Source organism: Orycteropus afer, unplaced genomic scaffold (assembly GCF_000298275.1).
Source record: "Orycteropus afer afer isolate SDZICR_OR568_19922 unplaced genomic scaffold, OryAfe1.0 scaffold00294, whole genome shotgun sequence".
Lineage (NCBI taxonomy): Eukaryota > Metazoa > Chordata > Mammalia > Tubulidentata > Orycteropodidae > Orycteropus > Orycteropus afer.
In genome coordinates, this window is record NW_006921881.1 from 836,488 (window position 1) to 853,097 (window position 16,610).

The 16,610-nt window shown below is 54.3% G+C and overlaps 1 protein-coding gene across 1 annotated transcript in view; it reads left to right on the forward strand.

Annotated features, from left to right (window-relative positions):
• Positions 1-243: 243 nt before the first annotated feature.
• Positions 244-16,610, forward strand: part of TNXB (tenascin XB) — a 66,218-nt gene continuing 49,851 nt past the window's right edge. Inside the window, 7 exon segments of the mRNA XM_042782369.1 lie at positions 244-646; positions 1,014-2,762; positions 3,250-3,365; positions 9,743-9,899; positions 10,064-10,327; positions 13,278-13,646; positions 14,950-15,237. Coding sequence (XP_042638303.1) covers positions 244-646; positions 1,014-2,762; positions 3,250-3,365; positions 9,743-9,899; positions 10,064-10,327; positions 13,278-13,646; positions 14,950-15,237 — 3,346 coding nt within the window.

Genomic DNA, 16,610 nt, shown 5'->3' on the forward strand with positions numbered 1-16,610 from the left:
CGTTGACTCTACAGCAACTAACCACAACAGGGCAAAAATGACAGAGAGATAGATACTGGATCTGCCCAGGGAGGCTGTCCCTTTAGAGCACAGCTGAATGTGGATTTTTATATACATGTGAGTCAGGTGGGTTCGTTGTTGTGGGTGGTGGGACTGTGTGTGTGTGTGTGGGGGGGAAGGGGTCCATCTTGCCTCTTTGTCTAGTTGCTGTCACACTTGTCTTCTCTCCCTGTAGCCTTCTGAATGATGCCAGTCCAATGTCTCCTGACCTCCAGCCTGGCCCTCCTGGTGTTGCTGGACACAGCCACAGCAGGCCCCTTCTCTCCACGGTCCAACGTGACACTCCCAGCCCCACGGCCTCCTCCCCAGCCAGGGGGCCGTAAAGCAGTAGCAGGGAGGGGAAGCCCTTCCTCTCAGCTTTATGAGCACACGGTGGAGGGAGGGGAGAAGCAAGTGGTGTTCACCCATCGCATTAACCTGCCCCCTTCAGCTGGATGTGGTTGTCCCCCGGGCACTGAGCCCCCAGTCCCTGCTTCAGAAGTGCAGGCCCTGAGGATCCGGCTGGAGATCCTGGAAGAGCTGGTGAAGGGGCTCAAGGAACAGTGCATGGGGGGATGCTGTCCGGCAACTGCCCAGGCTGGCACAGGTGAGCAGGTGATCAGAGGCAGGGCATAGAAAGGGAGGAAGGTGGAGAGGTAGCTGAGGGTGGGCTGGATATCACTGGCCCATAGGGAGGGACCTTGGAATAAATTAGAAAAAGCACCCCTTCTTTGCCCTGAGGTGGCAGTGCAGCCAGGCACGAAGGCTGTGCCCACGCACAAACTTGGGGAGCCCAGCAGGCCTAGATATGAGGCTCCCCCTGGCCAAGTATATGCTAGGGCCCTGGGAGGTCACACATATTGACAAGAAGCAGCTCAGAGCTAAGATAGCCTCATGAAATGATCCTGGAGGGGGCCCCCAGACAACCCCAATGCCCCAGAAAGACTGACAGCCTCCCCGCTCTCCTGCTCCAGGCCAAACAGATGTGCGCAGCCTCTGCAGTCTCCATGGCGTGTTTGACCTGAGCCGTTGTGCCTGTACTTGCGAGCCAGGCTGGGGTGGGCCCACCTGCTCAGACCCCACAGATGGCACGGTGCCTCCCTCCTCCTCACCACCCTCGGCCTCTGCGTCCTGCCCCGACGACTGTAACGATCAGGGTCGCTGCGTTCGCGGCCGCTGTGTGTGCTTCCCCGGCTACACGGGCCCCAGCTGCAGCTGGCCTTCCTGTCCCGGGGACTGCCAAGGTCGCGGGCGCTGCGTGCAAGGCGTGTGCGTGTGCCGCCCCGGCTTCTCTGGGGATGACTGTAGCCAGCGCGCCTGCCCTCGGGGCTGCAGCCAGCGGGGCCGCTGTGAGGATGGGCGGTGCGTGTGCGACGCTGGCTACACCGGCGAGGACTGTGGGGTGAGGAGCTGCCCTCGCGGTTGCAGCCAGCGGGGCCGCTGTGAAAACGGGCGCTGTGTGTGTGACCCTGGCTACACGGGTGAGGACTGTAGCTCGCGCAGCTGCCCCTGGGACTGTGGCGAGGGCGGGCGCTGCGTGGACGGCCGCTGTGTGTGCTGGCCCGGGTACGTGGGCGAGGACTGCAGCTCGAGGACCTGCCCGCGCGACTGCCAGGGCCGCGGGCGCTGCGAGGACGGCGAGTGCATCTGTGATGCTGGCTATAGCGGGGACGACTGTGGCGTGCGCAGCTGCCCTGGCGATTGCAGCCAAAGGGGCCACTGTGAGGACGGCCGCTGCGTGTGCTGGCCCGGGTACACGGGGCTTGACTGCGGCGCGCGCGCTTGCCCACGCAACTGTCGGGGCCGCGGGCGCTGCGAGAACGGCGTGTGCGTGTGCAACGCAGGCTATAGCGGCGACGACTGCGGCGTGCGGAGCTGCCCCGGGGACTGTCGAGGCCGGGGCCGCTGCGAGAACGGCCGCTGCGTGTGCTGGCCTGGGTACACCGGCCGGGACTGCGGCACGCGCGCCTGCCCTGGCGACTGTCGCGGGCGCGGCCGCTGCCTGGACGGCCGCTGCGTGTGCAACCCGGGCTTCGGCGGCGAGGACTGTGGCAGCCGTCGGTGCCCCGGGGACTGCCGCGGGCGCGGCAGTTGCGAGGATGGAGTGTGCACGTGCCACGTGGGCTACGAGGGCGAGGACTGCGGCACGCTCAGCTGTCCCGGGGGCTGCGGAGGCCGCGGCCAGTGTCAGGACGGGCGCTGCGTGTGCGACGATGGCTACTCGGGCGAAGACTGCAGCGTGAAGCTGTGCCCGCGCGACTGCAGCCAGCGCGGTATATGCCAGGATGGCCTGTGTACCTGTTGGGAGGGTTACACCGGCGAGGACTGCAGCCTCCGCACCTGCCCTGCCAACTGCCACCGCCGTGGTCGCTGTGAGGATGGGCGCTGCGTCTGCGATGCAGGTTACACGGGCCCCACGTGTGCCACCCGCACCTGCCCGGCCGACTGCCGGGGCCGAGGGCGCTGTGTGCAGGGAGTGTGCCTGTGCCACGCGGGCTACAGCGGCGAGGACTGCGGGCAGGAAGAGCCTCCCTCCAGCGCCTGCCCTGGGGGCTGCGGGCCCCGGGCCTTGTGCCGCGCTGGCCAGTGTGTGTGCGTGGAGGGCTTCCGAGGCCCCGACTGCGCCATCCAGACGTGCCCCAGAGACTGCCGCGGCCGGGGAGAGTGCCAAGAGGGCAGATGCGTCTGCCAAGATGGCTACGCAGGGGAGGACTGTGGAGAAGGTAAACCCTCTCCAATATGTTCCAGAGAAGATGGGGTTTCTGGGAACAGGAGTTGGTGGGAAGGCCCAGCCCAGGGCTAGGGACCACGGACCTGGAGGAAGAGTGCAGGGAGGTTATATATTGGGGGCTGGGCTGGGGATTGGAGGCAATCAGAGGAACCAGTATGACCAGGGGCATTGAAACCATGGTGCATTCTGGCAGGCTGGACCAGCCTTCAGATCCTTCCTGATGAGGTCCTAGCCCTTCAGTTGCTTTGAGGGAAACTCTGTATTCCTGAGTGAAGAGGGACCAGGCCCTGTAGTGCCAGGGGGGGAATGAACCACTGCCCCAGCTCAGACCTCTGCCCACTTTTCCTCATCCCAGCGGAGTGGGAGCTCTGATGGGCTTCTTGATGTGGCCTTGGGGAAGGAGGGCTGTGATGGAGCAGGGGGCATGAAGGGTGGCTGCTTGTGGCTAACAAGCTTCTCCTACCCCTTCTCCTGGGCAGAGGTGCCAGCCATCGAGGGCGTGAGGTTGCACCTCCTGGAGGAGACGACGGTTCGGACAGAGTGGACCCGGGCTCCTGGCCCTGTGGATGCCTATGAAATTCAGTTCATCCCCATGGTGAGTGGGATGCCAAGCTCCAGGAGGGGGCTGGGTGGAAGGACCTGGACTGGGGGCTCACCCCATGCAAGAAGGTGCAGATAATCTAGTTCTTGAGTCCAGATGGCTGGACTCCAGAAGCTTCTGTAAAAGTCTTCTCACCCTACCCTACACGTGGTGCAGAAAGGCTCTGCAGCATCCCAGGCAGACCCTGGCCCAGTGCAGCTGGGACACATCTGTGACAATGAGCTCAGTACTTCCTGAGGCTGTCTAGTTCATTACTGGCATCACTGCTAGACAGTTCTTTTTATGACTGTCAAATAGAAATCTGCTCTATTTTAATGCCCATCCACTGGCCCCACCTGGGCATTCCCCAGCAGCTAGACTGTCTGTCTGCTTTTCCTTCCACACCACAGGCCTTTAAGCGTTAGGAGATATCAGCCATCACATCACTGCTCAACCTTCTCTCAAGGAAAATCCACTGGTCTCATCACCCCTTTTTCCTAACACTGTTCTCTGAACCCTTCACCTTCCTGGGTTCCCTCCTCTAGTGCTTGCTGCTTTTTGCATGTACCTCCCAAAATGTGGGGGCAGAAAGTGGCCCAGCCTGTCACTTGGATAACTCTGGATACAATGGCACTTTTCTCAAAGTTGGTATATATTGACTGTGGTCATACTATTTTGTTCTTGGTTTTTTGTTTTGTTTTTTGAGTAACCTTTTATTATGAAAGTCATATAGAGCCATGGTAGAAAATATAGATAAGCAAGAAAAAGAGAAAGAAGGAAGGAAGGATAGAAGGCAGCATTCAACTATGTATACTTATTATTATTATTATTATTATTTCAAAAGCCTAAATATAGGCCTTTGCATTTAGCTCTGTTAAATGTTATCTTTTTTGGTTTGGGCCAGACTGTCTAGCTGTTGTAATAATTTTGAGCTGTGATCTGGTTCTCTGCTTCCATGTCATTAGCACATTGCAAAACATCCTTTCTTTGTTTCCCTCCAAATTGATCTTAAAACATTTTGGGGGCACCCTAACAAAAAAGCCTGTGACCTCCCATTAGAAACCTCTCATTATTGAGCTTTTAGGATATGGCTGTTCTCCCGGCTCCAAGTCATCTGACATTTCTACTGTCCAACTCATGTTTTCCAGATTCAGACTCACAAATGCTAGGGGGATGGGCCACGTCACCCTCACCTCTAGATGAGGACTCTGGAAAAATAAATAACTCTGTGGGCCCAGAGCCTGAGAAGGGACAGCCCAGAGATGCTGGCTGTCACCCCTGCCCTACCCCTGCATGGTCATCCTAACTCTTTTCCTTAGTCCCCCAGGCCAGACCCCTACCACATGGGCTCTTTCCTCACTCTTCTGGCAGAGGTAGAAGTCATTACTGGTGCAACCAAACAGCTTTTTTTTTTTTCTTTCCTTCTCTTTAAAAATTACTGTTTTTTCTTTTTATTTAAAAAAAAAATATTTTTTTGGTTATAAAAATAATTTAATCACAAGACAAAAATTTGGCAACCAGGGAAAAGAAATACAAATAATTCTTGACTGTTTCACACAAACTCACTGTTAACATTTTCTGCCACTCTCTTTTTTCTCTGTGTATATTATTACATAGTTCTAATCTTGAAAGGGTGGAACTTTTAAAAAGGAGCTTTCCTAAGAAACTGCAGGGAAAGAGGAATTAAAATAAACACTTGAGAGGAGGAACTTGTGGGCCAGCGCTGTTTGTTGCTTTGAGTAAATACAAATCCATCATTGGGTTTTCTCAGGGTGCAGCTTCCCAGGCCAGAGCCCTGGGCTTTCCCCCAAGACAAGGTCGAGGAGCAGTGAGCTGGCCTGTGACAGACTTGGCCATGCTCTCAGCTTATCTTTTCTGCTCTGAGCACTAGTCTCTGTCATATGCTAGGTCCTCTCTGAGCATTGCTGTGGAAGACGCTTTTGTAAAATTGGTCCCCGGACAGCTCTCTTGGACTCCACACCAGCCAACACTCTCTGTGGCTGGGCCCCTGGAATTGTGCCTTTTGCCTTGGCCATGCTCTCTACGTTTCTGTTGGCACAAAGTGTGTTCAGTAGCTGGCTCTCCTCTGTTCCCTGCCATCTTCTTAGAAGCCTGTCTCAACCTCATCCCCTCCCCTTTCCCAATAGCCCTTCTCTCTCAAAGCCCAAAATCTGCTATTCCTGGCGAGGGACACATTTAGTTATTGGGATTATTTTCAGAACTCAGAAGAGGAATGTTCCTCTTCTCTCTGCATACGTGGCATTGTTGCTCTGATTCAGTGGTTCTTAAAGTATGTTTCCTGGACCTTTCAGCATCAGCATCACCTTAGGAGCTTGTTAGAAATGCAAATTCTCAGATTTTACTCCCAGATCTATTGAACTAGAGACTCTGAGTTACAGTCCATTCACCTGTGTTGTAAAGAGCCCTCCAGGTGATTTGGATATACCTCAAGCCTGAGGGCCTCTCCCTTAAGGAATATTGCAAAAGGATGGCTCCTCTAGGAATGTCAGAGAAAATGTGGGGAAACTGAGGGAGGTGAGCCCTTGAGCCAGGAGGAGGTTCAGGTATTCCCCATCTGGGTATATTTTGCAGCCTAGAAACCAGGGCTATGGCAAGTTTTCTCTGGGAGTCGAGACCTTGAAGCTTCAGAAAAGTTTTTGTTTGGGTCTGGTCTGAAAAAAGAGAGGATGATGTAAGCTCCAGGGACCAGCCAAGGTGGCCAACCATGAGGTTGATATTGAGAATAGGGTTCAAAATTCGCCAGGAACAATAGGTGAAGCAGCCAAGCTTTACCTAGGGACAGAGCCAGCTGCCAGCATCTGACTAGAGAAGGCCACCTCAGACCAGCCACATGGTGCTGGAAGACAGGAGTTAAACTGGCAATAGGACTTTCAGGGCCTGTCCCAGGGGACCTTAAACAACAACAACAACAACCACCACCACCACCACCAAACTCACTGCCATCTAGTCAATTCCAATTCATAGTGACCCCCATTGGGTTTCCGAGGGTGTAAATGCTTATAGAAATAGATTGCCCCATCTTTCTTCCACAGAGCAGCTGGTAGGTTTAGAACCGCTGACCTTCTGGTTAGCAGCCAAATGCCTTATCCACTACACTACCAGAGCTCCTTAAAGCGACCTCAGGAGGGACCAAGTGGTGATCAAAGCATTCTTGTAAATTGATCAGAAAGAAGAAGTCTAGGAATGAGCTGGTCTCCCTGAAAAGACCAGACTCCATCAGGGAATTCCTAAGGTCCGTGCATGTGCATGTATGTGTGTGTGCATGTGTGTGTGTGATGGTGAGTTAGAGGCGTAAGGAGAGAGACTGAGAAAGAGAATGAGCAAGTAAGTCTGAGCAACTTTTTGGGAAGGATGAAGATTTCATAGGTCCTGAGATCAACCCAAGGCTTCCCTAGGCTGGGGTACTCTAGGGTAGGGTGCATAGGAAAGAGACAGGGGTGCTGTGTGCCAAGGAACCTTTTCAGCCAAGAAAACTCTGGCCAAGCTTCATTTCATCCTCAACTCGGAAATCTCCATGTGGCCATCTCATCTGGTTTTGTACTTCGGTATTTACTATGTTGATTTTCCCTCAATTCTCTTGGTTTAGGAGAGTACCTTTTGAAATTTCCAACCCTGCTTGGCTGAATGGAGGTGTCCCCATCACAGCCAACATAGCTGAGCAGAACAGAGCGTCCTTAGCAGCTCTCTTGAGCTGGACAGTCCAACAAAATGTGGGCCTATGAAAACGCTAACAGATGTCCCGTTCCTCCTGTTTCCCTGGTGGCGGGCACTCCAGGAGACCTGGCCTGGAGCAGGAATTTAGCAGAGTTCCTGCTGGGTCACCACACATCATCACAACACTTTAAATATCCACTTGGAGTGGAGTTGTTTTACAGGTGTTTACTGTACAAAGAGATTTGCATTGTTGTGTGCCATCAAGTCACCCTGGCCCATGGTGATCCTATAGGACAGAATAGAACTGCCCCATAGGGTTTCCTAGGCTGTAATCTTTACAAGAAGGAGCCCTGGTGGCACAGTGTTTAAGCATTTGGCCACTAACCTAAAGGTCAGCAGTTGGAACCTACCAGCCCACTCTGGGGAGCTCTGGTGGTTTAGTGCCTAAGGCATTTGACTGCTAACCAGAAGGCTGGAGGTTCAAACCCACCAGTCACTCCTTGGAAGGAAGATTGGATAATCTACTTCCATAGTGATACCGCCTCAGAAACCCAAGGAGGAGTCAGATCTGACTTGACAGCAGTGGATCTGGCTTGGGAGCTCTGGTGGCCTCCTAAGGCACTTGACTGCTAACCAGAAGTCTGGTGGTTCAAAACCACCAGCCACTCCTCGGAAGGAAGGTTGGGCAATCTAGTTCTGTAGTGATATCGCCTTGGAAACCCAAGGAGGGGTCGCTATGAGTCTGTCCGACTCGACACGATGGCACATAACAACAACAACAACAAGCCCACTCTGGGAGAAAGATGTGGCAGTCTGCTTTTGTAAAGATTATAGCCTTGGAAACCCTATGAGGCAGTTCTAGTCTGTCCTACAGGGTTACAATGAGTCCAGATCAACTCAATGGGCACACAACAACAACAACAAAATCTTTACAAGAGCAGATCATCAGGTTTTTTCTTCTGCAAAGTGGCTGGTGGGTTCAAACTGCCAATCATTTTGTTAGCAGCTGAGCACTTGACCATTGTGCCACCAGAGCTTCTTAAATCTTTGTGTAAGGATCTAATAAAACATAAGATGTGGTCGTACATTTAGCTGAGAGTATGAGCTACCTGAGTACAGGGACCGTATCTTTTTTTTCCCTCAGGCAATTTGTGTGTGTGTGTGTGTGTGTGTGTGAGAGAGAAGAGAGAGAGAGAGAGAGAGATAAATATACGTGTAACAAAACATTTGCCATTTCAATAGAGACCATTTCTTTTACTTTTGTGTCTCCTGTGCCCAGCCACAATGCCAAGTATAAAAATCAGTCAGCAATTGGGAAACATACTTGTGGAACTTTGAGCAGGTGGGCCTTGTTTTTGAGGGGCCTACAACCCAGATGAAGGGACAAGAAAAGTCCCTAAAGGGAAACGCGATGCTGGCTATACCCAAGCCACATAGCCAATGGCACACATATGTGAGGAGGCTCAGTCTAAGGCAGACCCTTGAAAGAAGAAATGAGACTTAAAGGGACAAGTAGCTAATCTGCTTCATCTGTTAGGAGAGGAACGGCCTGAGAAGCAGCCTTCTCGTGTCCAGGTAGTCAGGGTTGCCAAGGGAAAGCCAGGGGAGAGTCCCATGTATGTTGAGTGGAATTCTGACAGAGGGCTGATAAACTGGCTAAAAATGGGAGTACCTGTGAGAGGGGACTCTGAGGTCATATTGCTAGCTATTGTTGAGTTGATCCCGACTCATGGTGACGCCATGGGTTACAGAGTAGAACTGCTCCATAGGGTTTTCTTGGCTGAAATCTTTTTTTTTTTTTTTTTTTTAATTGTGATTTGGGTGAAAGTTTGCAGAGCAAATTCACTTTCCATACAGCAGTTCACACACACACACACACACACACACGTTGTCTCACGACATTGACTACAATTTACCACAATGCAACAGCTCCCCTCCCACTTCCTCCCCATAGTTACCTCTTCCCTGTGTCCATCCCTCCATGTACTCCTGCCCCCTGAGCTGTCTCCCTGTGCATAAGCAGCTCTTCTTTCTCCCATGATTATTCTCTCCAAGGAGTGTATCTACCTCAGGTAAATGTTCAACTCATATATGCCTGTCTTTTGTTTGGCTGGAAGCCACAGGTATGGGTTAAATTCCAGACCTGAAGGGCAGCTAGGGGCCATAGTCTCAGTGGTTCCACCAGGCTTTATCGGATCAGCAAACCTGGTCCCCCCGCCCTTTTTTCCCCCCAAATGATTTTGAGTTTTCTTGGCTGAAATCTTAACAGAAGCAGATCATCAGGCATTTTCTTCCATGCTGCCGCTGGGTAGGTTAGCACAAAACATTTGTTTCACTTAGGGATCTTGAGGTCACATTGCCTGGGTTTCAAGTCCTGTCACTTTCTTGGTGCTGGTAACTTTGGGCAAGGTACTTATCCTTCTGTGCCTCAGTGTCCCTCAACTGTAAAATGGGAATGATAGGACCTACCTCACAGGGTGGTTGTAAGGCTTAAGTGAGTTTGTACATGTAAATTGCCTAGAACAGTATCTGGCATAGAGTAAGTGCTCCAGACATTTTTGCTGTCACCACTCATGCTCCTCAGCTTACACAGGGCCAAGTTTTACATTGTCCCATGCTGAATCTGCTTGGCATTGAAGAGTAATGAGATAAGGGGGGCTGAGCAGCAGGGGTGAGAGTGCCAAACCCTAATCCGCCTGGGGTTTTCTCTCTTGCAGACAGAGGGGACAAGTCCTCCATTCACAGCACGGGTGCCCAGTTCTGCCTCAGCCTACGACCAGAGAGGACTGTCCCCTGGCCAGGAGTACCAGGTCACTGTCCGCGCTCTTCGAGGGACCAACTGGGGCCCTCCTGCCTCCAAGACCATTACCACCAGTGAGAGCTGGAGTGGTGGGGCAGGGTTTTGGATGGGGATCTGAAATTGAAAGGGGCAGAGGGAAGGGCCTGGGTGGGGGCCCTTAAAAGACTCTGATAAGGAAAGTTGGTGACTGTGCAGAGTCAGACTCCCACCTGAGCCCTCCCCTCTCCAACCTGGCTAGTGATCGATGGCCCCCAGGACCTCCGCGTGGTGGCTGTGACACCAACAACACTGGAACTCAATTGGCTGCGCCCCCTGGCCGAGGTGGACCGATTTGTGGTGTCCTATGTTAGTGCTGGCAACCAGAGGGTACGGCTGGAAGTGCCACCCAAGGCAGATGGGACGCTGCTGAGAGACCTGATGCCAGGCGTGGAATATGTTGTGACTGTCACCGCGGAACGAGGCCGGGCAGTCAGCTACCCGTCTTCTGTCAGGGCCAACACAGGTATGGCCGGCCAGGGGATAGGGAAGGACCCCAGTTTTGGAGGCAAGAGCCCCCCTTTTGGGAGCCCAGGTCTAGGGCTCACAGGTCCCTCTAGATGGACTTTGCAGGGTATGTGGCAGTCCCAAAATACCTGCTGGAGGCTTTGCTCTATACAGAGTACACTGTGGAGGCAAAGACTTCAGCAGCGTGTCATCCAGTAGGAAGGCTGCAGGTTAGACTGTGGGAAGAACTGCCCCAAAGAGAGTAGCAGTCAACAGGAGTGGAAGCCCAGTTGGGATGCAATCTGACCCACCCAGATGGAAGAGGTTCTTATCCATAAGTACAGTGGTTGGGCTAGTGCTGACAGTCAGTGGTCAGATCTTGTGAGGACCGGAATTGGACAGGTCCCAGAGCAGCAGTTCTGTTAATTTTAGGGTATAGTGTGGGGAGGTGAGTCTCATAGCGATCATTTTCCACTAATCCTCAAGGTTTCTTAACAGATGCCTGCCTGGATCTTTCTTTTCTTTTCCCGTGACAGGGGGGCACCCACCTCGCTGTGGCTGGCATCCTCTCCCCTCCACTCCCCTTTCTCTCCTTCAGACCCAGGGCTCCACCCGCTGGCTTTTCTCTTCTTTCTAGGGCACCAACAGTGGCGGGTTTGGGCAGGGTGGGCGACACTGACTTCCTTCTTTCGGTTTTTTTTGCAGGTGGGGCTGGGGCCGAGGGAGAGGCCTTTGGCTCCAGAGGGAGGCATGGAGGGAGGAGCTGCCGTAGGGAGGAGTGCGGGGATCTCTCACTGATCTGCTCTCTCCCCTCCCCCTTTTTCCGCCTCCGGCAGCACCAGGCCACCACGGTTACTCGGAAGTGCGCCCCCCAGCCCCGCCCCCCAAGCCCCGCCCCCGGCCGACCCTGAGGCCCCCGCGACCCCCTCGGCCCCCGCGGCCAGCCAAGGAGGAGGAGGGGGAGGAGTCCCGGCCCGGGCCAAGTCTGTCCCAGCCCCAGCGGCGGGCGTGGGGCAACCTGACGGCGGAGCTGGGCCGCCACGGCGGCTCGGTGGAGGATGTGGAGCGCCACCTGCGGGCGCACCGCTACCCACTGCGAGCCAACCAGACCTACGCGTCGGTGGCCAGCTACATCTACGCTTACTTGCAGCGGCATCTGGCGGGTGCCTCCCCCTCTGGCTCCCACGCAACCCAGCCCCACCGCCCTCACCCCACCGCCAGCCCAGACCAGGGCACCTGGAAGCGGGATTCCAACAGGAGCGTCTACGGTCCCTCGCCAGGAGGCGTCGATCGGGTGGCTGCATCCCGCCACCCCAAGCCCGAGGTGCTGGGCAATTCCGCCGATGGCGCACTCCTCGTGTCTCTGGACGGTCTCCGCGGCCAGTTCGAGCGCGTGGTGCTGCGCTGGCGGCCCCAGCCCCCTTCGGAGGCCCCCAGCGGGGAGCTGAGTGTGCCGGGCAGCACGCGCGCTGTCAGCCTCCCTGACCTCAGGCCGGGCACCACCTACCACGTGGAGGTCCACGGGGTGCGGGCGGGGCAGACTTCCAAGTCCTACGCCTTGATCACCACCACAGGTAGCGTGGGCTGGGGCCGCGCGACCACCCATCCTCTGCCGGGTCTCACCTGCCGTCGGAGTCCAAATCCTTGGGCCCCTCCCACTGCCTCGCTGTTCAGATTACCACCCCCGCCAGCACCACACCCTTCTGCATTCAGCTCCTACCTGGCTCAGGCTCCAGGGGACTTTCAGCAGCAACAAACGCTCTCTTGTGTCCCTAGAAGCCACCCCTACCCTCCTTGCCCTCCTGGCCTGGCATCATCTCGTGAATATCCAAGGCCAAGGAGACCCAGTCTTTGGGGCTCCCCTGATGCTTACTAGAGTTCCCAGGACACTTTGGCTGGGATTGCTGTTTTAGGCAGTAGAAGCTCACACAAGGCTGGGGGTGGGGGGAGGGAGTGTGCTGCAGTCTCCCTGGAGTACTTTCTGTGGGGTGGGATGCGCAACCAGTGGTTCCCCACTCCGAGTCAACATAGTGAGAGTGGTGAATACTGTGGTCAGTGGTTACCATTTTCCACAATTTGGCCTTGACCTCAAAGGAACACACTGGAACTGCTTGGGGGTGGCCTTGAAACCACCAGGCAGCATGTGTTTGTGGGGGTGATGAAATCACTACTTCTTTCCAGACTCCCTTGCTCACTTCACATGTGTCTCTTCCACAGGAATGATCTCGGGCTGGGCTGGGGTGGGGCAGCTGTTCTGTGTGGGGAGTTGTGAGCCTCTTCTTCCTCTATAGGGCCCAGATGCCACCTGAGCTGGACGTCTATTCCCCTCTCCCATGCCGTCTCTTTCTTCTCTTCTCACTGCCCACTCTCCCTTTGCATCTGCCCTTCCTAACAGCACTGTCTCCTCCTTTCTTCCAGGCTTCTCACTGCAGCACTAATGGAGGCCACGATCACCACTCAGTGGGGAGAGGGATGTCTGTGGGGAGAGATATGGAGGTCTCTGGGGGCTGATGGTCACAGGAGCTTGTGGGGCAGAGAGAACAAAACCAAAACCAAGCTCACTGCCATTGAGTAGATTTCGACTCAGAGTGACCCCCTTTGGGTTTCCGAGGTGGTCAATCTTTACGGAAGTAGATTGCCCAGTCTTCCTTCTGTGGAGTGGCTGGTGGGTTTGAATTGCCAACCTTCTGGATAAGAGTCCAATGCCCTAGGCACTACACCACCAGAGCTCCAGGAGGAAGAGAAGGCCTTTATTACCCGCCCTAAGCAGAGGCCTGTCTGCTTAGGAATGTGGTGGAGGAGGGTGTTTTCATGACTTGGCAGGCCTTAGGGAAGATAGGGTCACAAGGTGGTGGACCCATGAGTGTCTCCAGGCTCTTAGAGGCTACAGGGCTGAACCTGGGGACTGGGGATTCCTTTCCAGGTTCTCATACTTGACTTTCCTGTTTTTCTCACCCACCCCTCTCCAGGGTCCTCCCCTTCAGGCCTCTTGGGGGCTACTGATGAGCCTCCTCCCTCAGGCCCCTCGACAACCCAAGGGGCCCGGGCCCCTGACCTGCAACAGCGCCCTCAGGAACTGGCAGAGTTGAGGGTCCTGGGCAGAGATGAGACGGGGCACCTCCACGTGGCCTGGACCGCCCAGCCCGACATCTATGACCACTTCCAGCTGCACCTGCGGGTGCCCCAGGGGCTGGGGGATCATGAAGAGCTGCTGCCAGGGGATACTCGTCAGGCCTTGGTTCCCCCACCCCCTCCAGGAACCCCCTATGAGCTGTTGCTTCATGGCATCTACCCTGGGGGCCAGCCCTCTGCCCCCCTCATCTATCAAGGCATTATGGGTACATCCTGGACTCTGCTCAGACCAGGGTCTTGAGGTTGGGGGAGAGGCCAGGGCCAGAACCATCAGGATTCAAAGGTGGGATGACCCTTGAGGGACCAGTGAAGGGCAAGGTGAGGGTGACATTGGGATGAGTGGAGAAAGCAAGGAGAGAAAAGGAGTTAAGGCTTCAGAGAAGAGAGGGATGGAGGGGGTTAAAGAACAAAGAATGGGGAAGGGAATACCCCAGGAAGAGAAGGGAGAGGATGGTTGTCAGAAAGTAGGACAGGCATTTAAGGAGAGGCGCTGTAGGCCCCCGAGTCTACACTTTGCCCTCACTTCCTGGTCTCTTCTCTGCCCCATCCTGCCCTCCATAAGACCTCTTGGTGGGAGTGGGAAGGCTTTTGGCTCCAAGGATACTGACCCTCAGCCCCCTTCTTTCCATCCTTTTCCCACAGTCCCTGCCACTCAAACTGGACAGGTCAGGACTGTCACTCTGCTCTTCTACTCTAGGAGTCTGGCCTGCAGTGGACAGCATCTATGGTCCTGTCAGCCAGTTTCTGTAGGGGATAGGGACCCTTTAGGGTAGGCAGCTCCATAGCTGTCAGGACTTCAGAAGTGGATGAGGTTTGCAGGACCAGTGAAGGGCAGAGCCTGGGGTGGTGCCTGGCTCACATGCCTTGCTGGTCCGTCTCTTGGTGTTTAGGGCGGCTGACTCTCGCTTTAACTTCAGGTGAAGCTCACCACAGGGGGAGAGGATGATAGGGAGAGAGAAGCTCAGGTGGGCTGGGGACCCTGCTCTGAAATAGCAGTGGGGAGTCTCAGGCAGAACCGTGGGAAACAAACTCCCCTAAAGATCCTGTGTGGAGAGGGGCTGAGATCTTTTTTTTTTTAAATTTTATTTTGATTTGGGTGAAGATTTACAGAGCAAATTCACTTTTCATACAGCAGTTCACCACATATACTTTGTCTCATGTCATTGACCAAAATTTACAATGCAGCAGCTCCCCTCCCACTTCCTCCCCATAGCCACCTCTTCCCAGTGTCCATCCCTCCATACTCTTCTGCACCCTGAGCTGTCTCCCTGTGCATAAGCAGAGGGGCTGAGATCTTTGTGAAGGGTGGGGAAGCTGTTAGAAAAGAAGGGCCAAAGCCCCCAATTGGGAAAAGAGATTGAGGGAAAATGCATCCTTCTCCAGAAGTGCTTCTTACAGAGGGCAATGGGGTGGGGAAGTGCAGGTGTCTATGGAGGGAGCTGTCCAGGGTGGACTGAGCCAGTGGGCACTTGAGTTCACCATGCTTTGCCTTTGTCTCTCACACCTCAGACAGGGATGGACACAAGCCATCCTTGGTCCAGCCACGTCTGGGTGAGCTGATGGTGACAGATGTAACCCCAAACTCTCTGCTCCTGAGCTGGACGGTCCCCGAGGGCAAGTTTGAATCCTTTGTGATCCAGTACAAGGACAGGGATGGGCCACGGGTGGTGCCCGTAGATGGGCTGCAGCGCTCATACCCCATCACATCCCTGGACCCTGGCCGCAAGTACAAATTTGTCTTGTACGGGCTTGTTGGCAAGAAGCGGTACGGCCCAGTGGTCACCGAAGCCAAGACCGGTGAGTGGCCCTGCTGTCTGCACTGTCCCAAAGGAAACCTTTCCAGTGCTCTAGGAACTCATTTTGGGAACTCTAGGAAGGCTTCCTGGGGGAGGTGGTGCCTGAGCTAAATCCTGAAGGGAAAATAGAGGTCAGATAGGCAGAGAGGTAGAGGAGGGCAATGCAAACAGAGGGAGCTGTGAAGGGCAAGGCAGGAGAGAGTGTGACCATTAGGACAACCAACTTCATGTTGCCTCTGGCTGGAGAGCAGGGCACATGGGGACTGAGAGAACTGGCCTCAGGGCCTGTCTTAGTCTGAGGGGCTTGGATTCATTGAGGGCCGTAGGGAGCCTCTGTAGGGGCTCAAGTCAGGGAATGACATGATCAGATATTTATTTTGTAAACAGCACTGCAGTGGCTACTGAGGATGGCTAGAGGTGTGAATTAAGAGACGGATGAGAAATGATGGAGGCCTGGCTGGGATGCTGGCAGTGGGTCTGGATGTGGGAGGTGAAGGAGAGTGAGCAAGGAGGCCCAGGCAGGCCCCAGGTTTCTGGTTCAGACAGTCCCATTCCCTGAGGCAGAGCTAGGGCAGTTTGAGGGGCACTTAGATAAACATCTTTTGAGTGTTGAATATCAGATGCATTCAAGATGTTCCAAGTGTACCATCACACTTAATCCTGACAGGAGTGCCGTGAGGCATTCCATTTCTGTTGTTAGGTGCCGTTGAGTCAGCTCCGACTCACAGTTGAGCCTGTGTACTGTAGAATGAAACACTGCTCAGTCCTCCCGGTAATAAATCAGACAGTGTTTCACTGCTATTCATAAGGTTTTCAGTGGCCACTTTTTTCAGAAGTAGATGGCCCTGTCCTTCTTCCCATTTTATAGATGAGGAAAATTGAGGCACAGAGAAGGCAAGGTGGCAGAAAGTAGTGGGGCCATGAAGTTGTACTGCCATTCTTATGTGTCTGGAGCCCAGAGACAAGACCTAAAGATAGGGAATGGGTGTGTTTTGGTTACTTTGTGAAGCTATAACAGAAAATACCACAAATGGGTGGTTTTAAATAAATGGGGATTTATTCTCTCATAGTTTAGGAGTTCATAGTGCCAGCTTTAGGAGCTGGGTGAAAGCCCTTCAACCTTGGGCTTCAGCTCTGCCTCTTGCTCCCGGCCCACTGGAGCTGGAGGTGTCTCTTCACTCAGGCAGCTACTGACTACTGAGGCTGACAAACCCAAGGTCAACAAGTAAAGTGGCACAGTCCCAAAATTATCAAACCACATGACAGGCCACTATTTCAAGTCCAGAGACAGTGCCAAGATTGGCAGGAAACGTGGCAGGCTGCTGGACGAAGACTTGGCTACATGCAGGGTCCAAGCATGCCAAAAACTGCAGA